The sequence below is a fragment of the Chenopodium quinoa genome, unplaced genomic scaffold (genome assembly GCF_001683475.1).
Source record: "Chenopodium quinoa cultivar QQ74 unplaced genomic scaffold, ASM168347v1, whole genome shotgun sequence".
Taxonomy (NCBI): Eukaryota; Viridiplantae; Streptophyta; class Magnoliopsida; order Caryophyllales; family Amaranthaceae; genus Chenopodium; species Chenopodium quinoa.
Genome location: NW_018743919.1, coordinates 3,954,809 through 3,962,970, shown reverse-complemented (window position 1 = coordinate 3,962,970; position 8,162 = coordinate 3,954,809). Strand labels below are relative to the sequence as shown.

Genomic DNA, 8,162 nt, shown 5'->3' with positions numbered 1-8,162 from the left:
AATTACAAAAGTTTAATATTTTTTAAACTGTAATTTATAATGAATTTATTAAATATAAATAAATTGTAAATATGATATTTTTTCCGTTATATAAAATCTTTAATGTGAAATGATAAATTTTTAATAATTTAAATCCTAAATCATTATTCATTGTTTTACCATATCTTTTATTTCGATAGACCACCAACCTCGTCCACAATATAAAATCAAATCTATGCATTGGAATTTTTTCATCATCTCCATAAATAACCAAAGTCATCCATAAGTATACAACATCTAATCGTATGCTATTACATAAACAAATAATCGTTAAGTATTCTAAATAAATACAATGTAAGTAATAATACAAATATAAATTTAAACATAAGATTTTAAAAATTACCCGGACATTGATGACCTAAAACTAACACAAAATTACTAACATAAAATTCGCTTGATGGGGTTTTGTATTGATACGAAATTTTATTTGTGTCGTATGATGTGTTAGATTTGAATGTAAAAAAATATTTAGTAAATAAAACATAAACATATAATCGTTGAGTATCCCAAATTAATACGATGTAATCAATAATAAGAAATACTAATTTAAACATAGGATTTTAAAAATTAAGCTAAAAATTACCCGGCCATTGATGACCAAAAATAAACACAAAATTACTAACACAAAATTTGCTTGATGGGGTTTTTTATTGATACGAAATTTTGTTTGTGTCGTATGATGTATCAATTTATAATGGTAGGTATCACAAATTTAATTTAATTATAATTAACGAAAAATTTGTATTTCTTATCATAAATACTATCAAAATTTATCTTATAACGATAGGTATCAAACTATATTATAAGCGTTTATCATTTAAATATTTTTTAGTATATTTTTTTTTATATTTCTTATACTCGTAGTATTGAACTAATAAATTTATTTTTTCCTATATTTTTACTTTATTTTTTTCATTAAAATAATTTAATTCGTGGATTGTAATCTACGTGGCATTAAAATTTTAGATATATCAAATCTAATTCGTTACTTTTATCTAGGTGGCGACATAATTTTATTAACATTGCACTTCAGGACCATGATACTTTCTTCAACCATGGCAACAGAGACTATGGGGGAGAGGTTAGGAGTGGTGAGGACCCAGGTTTTCCCCCGGGTTTTCACCTTGTCCAGCTAGGTAAGGAAGGAGATAAGCTGGATGACTTTGTTGTGGAAGTTGATGGCTCTTGGGATAAGAACTCGACGAGAGCAGGGATAGGGTGGGTGGTTCAAACTCAAGGGCAGGGCCATGAGGTGGAGGAAGGGGGGAAACAGGGAGCTGCAGCGTCTGCTATCCAATGTGAAGCCTGGGCTTGTCTGGAAGCCATGAGGTGGGCCCGATTACAAGGAAGAACTGGGATCCTAATTCTGTCTGATTCTGTCACTTTGGTCAATAGCCTTCTGTGCAAGGCAAGTGAGGTGGTGTCGATAAAGTGGCTCATCAAGGAGATTAGGGAGATAGGATCAACCTTTCAACGATGCGCTATATTAAAGGTCCCAAGGGAGCAAGTCCAAAAAGCTAATGATAAAGCTAGGAAGTGCAGGATTACCCCATCCCTTCTGTTATAAGTGTTTTGCTTGATTTTGCTTTTGTCAAAAAAAAAAAAAAAAAAAAAAAAATTATCTAGGTAGCGACATAATTTTTTAATTCAAAAATAAAATACAAATCCTTCTTCTTATTGGTCAAAATAAGTATATTTCTTACGTGGCGGGCCGAATGCTCTTGAAAAATGCCTACTTTATTTATATATATTAGATTTGCTAATATTTTAAATATACCTATATTTTTTTTCATATGTAACGATTCCATTTATTTACCCCTATATGCGGATATCCTACAAAATTTACACATTTTCACGCACTTTATTATCCATTTTTTCCTTATACACTCCTTATACACTCATCAGTCATCACCTATCTATTTACACATTTACGTCACGTTTGTAAAGCCACAATCACAAACATTTTATGTGATTGCAAATGGAATTTGCTAAAGAATTGAAGTAACAGTGAGAAGGGTGAAGACGAAAGAAGTTTTGAGAAATAATGTGTTGTCATTGTCTTTAGGGTGACAAAGAGATCCGCCTTGTCGAAGGAGTCCTAGTCCTAGTACAAAAATACAAAGGCAATTAATTGCAAATGGGTCTCATCTCTCAAATCGTCCTTGTTATATCATCACCAATTTATACATCAAGCTTTTGCAACTAAGTTTAGCTCCCAATTGTAGCAAATTTATGGATCATGAGCTTCATGTCGGCAATCTAAGATTTCTACTATCTTGGGTAAATTATACCAAATACTCCGTCTGTCCCTAAATTTTTTACTCCCTTGTAAAATTATGGGTCAAACTTTAATATCCTTGATCATAATATACTCTTAACCTATAAAAGATTAAGAGATAATATAGTCATGTGAGATCTTGTTAAATTTGTTTAATTGTATATTTTATTAATATCTAATTTTTATAATTTTTACACGTACAAAAGGAAAGATAAAACGATTTTAAGACCGTTTTGATGACCGCGAAAAATCAAATGACCGGGCAAAATATTAGAGACGGAGGGAGTAGCAAATTTGTGAGAAACTACGCTTCTAGTAAAAGGAGAAGAAAAATATAGATATAGGGAATCGAACCATACCAACAATTGCTTTACAATTAGCAACACCCAAACTCAAATGTAATGCTATTCGCAACACGCACCTAATATAGGTAATTTAGGGTATCCATTCTACATTCAAGTGTAATTTTATAACCTCAAATCTCCTCTAACTCTCGTAGCCTTTTGCTCATGTTAGGATGGAAATTTCCATAGGTAGTAAGATTTTAGTTTTGACACATTTTTAAATCGATTCAATGCTCAAGGATCATGGTCAAAACTAGATCTTTATTAGATTTGGAATGAACAAATATTTTGAGCTCAATCATTTATTTAGTCACACCAAATCTCACCGTACAAAACATTCAAGTATGGGTGAAGGAGTAGTAAAAAATTTCAGGACAAACAATCAATAATCTTGCCTGAAGATGAGGTGACAATAAAAATCTGAGTCACAATTTCTCAACACCCAACAACCTAACAATATCATTTTGATAATAGTTTTACACCCAAACATTACACATGTACAACTTCAACAATTCCTCTAAATATAACCCAAAGCTAAGATGGATTGCAAGTACCCTCTTGTTTCCATCAATTCATATTTTAAGCACATCTACACTAATTACTTCATACAGATAGTACATCCTATAAATAATACTACGAAAATGTTACAAATTTTTGCACCACCGGAACAAAAAATTGGAAGGACTAGAACCCCGTCAAGCCCAAACTTCTGAGAAGCGAAAACTGATTCACAAAGAATTTCGGCCATCTCCAAATATGTGGCGGCTATGAAAAGAGGAAAAAAGATGACTACAAGAGAGGAGGGTTGGAGAAGATAAACAGAGAACCTATTTGCAAACTACTAATGAATATCTAAGTCAGCTTGAGGAAGATCTCAATACAGTTCCTAATAATGAGTTTCTCCAGTCCTTTCCCAAAAACCACACAACTGTACATACTAGACACCACCAAAGGCAAAACCACTCTACCTCCTCGATATATACAGTACTATGGAAGCAAAACCCCAAAGTTAATTGTAAAATATACCACTTCGGTTGGTTGTTAAGGACTTGACGACGAAGCTGCTGCCTCTTGTTTCCTCGGCTCCCTCAATATTTTAAGAAGGGTTTCAGCCTGTCATAATTAACAAAAGATGATAAGAATATAGTAAATTAACTGCTCGCACCCAAAAAAGTCACCTCACTAAAACAAATAAAATCAACACTATAGTGGAATTATATTGACAAACTATAAAGTAAACTCGTAATGCAATCTAAATCTTGACAGAGTCTCATTGTCTCAGACACTTTAACTACCCTTAGTCAAAATGTAATTGAAGCATCATCAGTCGTAGTTAGTTAGGTAGATTAAAGTCTGGATTAAACAGATGATCTCTTCCGCCCTGCTCCCAAACTACCCAAGAAAAGGATGATGTTCATTCGAAGGGAACATGTCAAGGTCAGTAAACAACCAGCAACCTAATGTCCTAATTAATGGCTGATCAACCCCAAATCCCCAATAGCTTAGCTTAGAAACAAACCTTCTTCCTTTTAAAAGAGTGCATATGAACTAGTCAGTAGTTGGAAGGAAATTGTGTGACATAAGTGCCCAATACTCTAAATCTTAAAAGGGGATTGCATGACATAATTACCAAAACCCTCACTTTTTTATCACAATCCTTCATAGATCAAAGAATTAACAATCAAGAACGGCCTTTAATTTCTCCTCTGATGGAGTATAAAAGAAAGCACTTATCAATGCACTTCTCTAATATTATTTTTGGACTGATGATCAATTTTGGCCAACCAAGTATTCCATACTCAAATCACCCAATTCGAGTTAAATTGCATTCATTTCACTCTAACTTCACGAACTTATTGCAAACCAAGCCAGATCACTCCTTTTTCTACATTAATCAAGCAAGATTGACAATTAAAGTTAAACAACCAAACACCATGATGTATTCTACTCAATTTTACCCAAATCCATACACTCCTTGAGCACAAAATGATCACTTCAACATATAATTACACAATTTTCTCCACAATCTCCAACATTTTAAGTTCGGCCTCGCAATCTCATAACCTAATCATTCCTAACCAAACAATTCCATAGCTAATCATGCATTCCTAACCTTACAATTCCACAAATTAATCAACCAAAAACTTGCAACCAAACCAATAAAATCACAAACAAAATAAATCACCCACAAAACCTAATAAAAGCATCAAGATTAGTTCAACACTGACCTTCTGCTTAGCACGAGCCGTGCCAATCTGAGACAAAGCAACAAGAGGAGGAATACCCCCTTCAGCAACCAACAACCCTCTATTCCTAACACTCTCCCCACACAACTGCAACAATGTCACCACCGCGAATTCCTTCCCTTTCTGCGAGCTCTCCTCCACCGCCTCCACCAACGCTGCTATCCCTCCTTCCTCCGCTATCGCCGTCCTCCCCGCCTCGATCCCCGCCAAACTACTCAACACCACCATCGCCTTCTCCGCCATCCCACTCCCCTGATCAGCCACCAACCCCACAAGATGACTCACCACCCCAGCATTCACCGCTCTCTCCTTGTTCAACTTCGCCGAACACAGCTTATACAACGTCGTAAGCGCGTCCTTCTTCCCCCTTGTAGTCCCATTTATAAGAAGCGCCACCAATGGCGGTATCGCCCCGGACGCGCCAATCGTAAGGCGCGTCTCCTCCTCAACCATCGCCAAACTCATCAACGCCGCGGCTGCGTTCTGCTTCGACGTCTCCGTCCCCGTCTTCAACACATAGATTAAAGATTTTATCGCACCAGAAGCTTCGGCAATCGGCCGCTTGTTATCCGGGTGTAAAGACAAGTTAAGTAGTGCCGTCACCGCGTGTTCTTGAGTCCACGGATCAGTAGACTTCAACAACGGAACCAAACCCGGAACAGCACCCGAATCCGCAATCAAAACCCGATTATCGGCCCGATTCTTCGCCAACAACCGTAGCTTCGCCGCCGCCGACCGTTTAATCGCCGCCGACGGCGATGATAAGCTATCAACACAGAATTTTACCGTAGGCTGTAAATCCTCCGGCGAAATACTCTCGATAATCTCCGTCGAAAAGCTCTCTCTCTGAAGAAACCCTTCACATGGTTCGGGCTCTAGATCCATTTCACCCGATCCAGGGCCCGAACCCGGCCCGATCGAAGCAGTCGCAGCTAACCTCTGAAGCTCGCCGGAAATATCACTGCTACACACAGAGTAGTCGCTAAAAGAGCGGGAGAGATCGTCGAGAAGGCCAAAATCGTCATCAGCGAAGGAAGATTTGATCGATTTGGCAGTTCGAGAAGCGAGTTCACCGAGTCGGATGTCCATGACTGAGTCAGTGAGATTCTCGGAGACGAAGTTGCTCGCCGTCGGAGGGTGCGGCGGCGGAAGGTCGGCGGCGCCGGCGGAGGGGGAAGGAGAAGGGCAGAAGATGGTGGAACGAACGGTTCTCATGGAGCGGCCTCGTTCTCGCCATATCTGGGTGGAAGAAGCGGAGGAGAGAGAAGAAGGGGAGTGAAAGTTAGCGTACATGGAATGTAATCGAGTAGAATTAGAGTGGGTTTCTTCCACCGACACCATTGATGGATGTTATTGAGCTCAAAACTGTAAGTTTGTTAATGGGGTTATCAACGGTAGAGAGAGATAGGAAAAAAAGAAGAAAAGATGGAAATAAAAGGGAATATATAATGTAATTAAGCCATTAATTTAAGTTTTAGGGGAGAGAAAGAGAAAGAAAAGGGTGGGTCTGGGTATTAGCTGGAGGTGAAGAGGGGTGATTCTGTTGTACTATTGTGTTGGGAGGAGAGAGAGAGAGAGAGAAAGAGAGAGAGTGAGAAAGAAGATGAGTGATGAGGATAGAGTGACAGGTTGGTAATTGCCAAAATGGGGTTTAATAAGGGTGGATGGATGGATGGAGGTGAGGGTAGCTCAACTCTTTGTTACAATAGACCTTGTTTATAAGGGAAAGGGACCCATTTCTTTCACATTTGGGACTCAACAAAATTGTGTTACTTGCACTATTCAAGTTTTATAGGACTTGTAGCTTATGTAACTACTAGTATATCTAATAATTGGGTATTTGGGTACAAGAAAATCAACCTCTAGTGAGTACTCGTATTAATTGATCAAAGGCTGTAAGAGCGGACTGCTCTACATTCAGTCACGCCGCAGTGATCCCCGAAGTGATGACTCCAATAACCAAATATCCTTCGTATTTTTCGATCAAATCGATTATTCGTTCATTTAAAAGAGCATATATCTCACTCTTTGGAATTCACTTTCCATCCTCCATTCTGGTAAAAACTGTCAAAGATTTAGAGGAAATACTTGTTGATCAATCTAATTGACAAGCAATGTAATTCAGGGGGTATATGGGTAATTTTATTTGTTTAATTAGGGATAATTTTGTAAGTTTCATCCCTTTCTTCCTCCCTTCTCCATTCTTCCATTAAAAAACCCACCTTCTTCCTCCATGAAATCTCTATTGCAGACCACCGCCACCAACACCTAAGGTGGTTAAAATTGCTTCCCGCGAAGAAGATGCTACCCTAAGGGGTTGATATGGCCCTAATTTACCCCCTTTTTCTATTAGGGTATCTTTTTGTTACTGCCGCAAAGCAGCGGTGGAGTGGTTGTTAAGGAAGGAGGAAGAAGGGAAGAAGAAGAGGGACACGAAGAGGGCCTTTCGGAGAGGAACAAGGGGTTGTGATGGTGATGGCGGCTGAGACGAACACGAGAAGACGGAGATGATTGTGGTGGTTCGTGGTTGACCGGCGAGATGATAGGGGAATAATGGTGGTAGTGCGGTGGCTTCGTAATGACCGATGACCGGCGAGATGACATGAAGTAGTCGGAGATGGTGGTGGTGGTGGTTCATCCATCGTGAATGGTGATGCTAGATCTAAGTTTTTTTTTTTTTTTGAAAAAAAAAAGTGTGCTATATTGCAAAGCTTGCCCACAAAAGGGGCTAATTTACAATATTTCGTCAATAAGCCTGATTAACTAAGGCGGTCTCAAAGATTTATACACACATCATTGAGCAACATCATTCTTCTGTGTTGTATGTTTATGCCCCAACCGGACCATAAGCTCTAATACCACTTGATGCTCCAACTAGATGGGGCACATGTTCATCTTATATTAGTATGATATGGTCAGTTTAAGGACCCATTTCCTTTGCATTTTGGAGTTAATTTATAGTTCTTACCATTGCAGTTTCATAGGTTCCGAAAATTACTCCGTATTGGGTATTCGGGCACAAAAAATCATTTTTAATACGAGTCATTAAGAATATTTACATACGTTTATGAGTAGGGAAATTTCTTTACCTTTTCATCTACTTTCAAATATTATGAGTAATGGGTTGACTTATATAGGGAGTAATTCTGTTCTATTTTACTTGTAACCGTCTGAGTTTTACGGTTGTTAATGCATAATTTCAACCAGTAAGATATTTTAAAGTAATGCATAACTTTAATGATTATTGTAATTTCA

At 37.8% G+C, this 8,162-nt stretch overlaps 1 protein-coding gene across 1 annotated transcript; it reads right to left on the bottom strand.

Annotated features, from left to right (window-relative positions):
• Window positions 1–3,004: 3,004 nt before the first annotated feature.
• On the bottom strand, window positions 3,005–7,464 carry LOC110687457 (U-box domain-containing protein 4-like). Its single transcript, XM_021864111.1, has 2 exons — window positions 4,890–7,464; window positions 3,005–3,774 (listed from the first exon to the last, which is right to left on the bottom strand). The coding sequence occupies exons 1-2, from the start codon at window positions 6,246–6,248 to the stop codon at window positions 3,703–3,705; spliced, it is 1,431 nt and encodes a 476-aa protein (XP_021719803.1). The 5' UTR covers window positions 6,249–7,464; the 3' UTR covers window positions 3,005–3,702.
• Window positions 7,465–8,162: the final 698 nt, after the last annotated feature.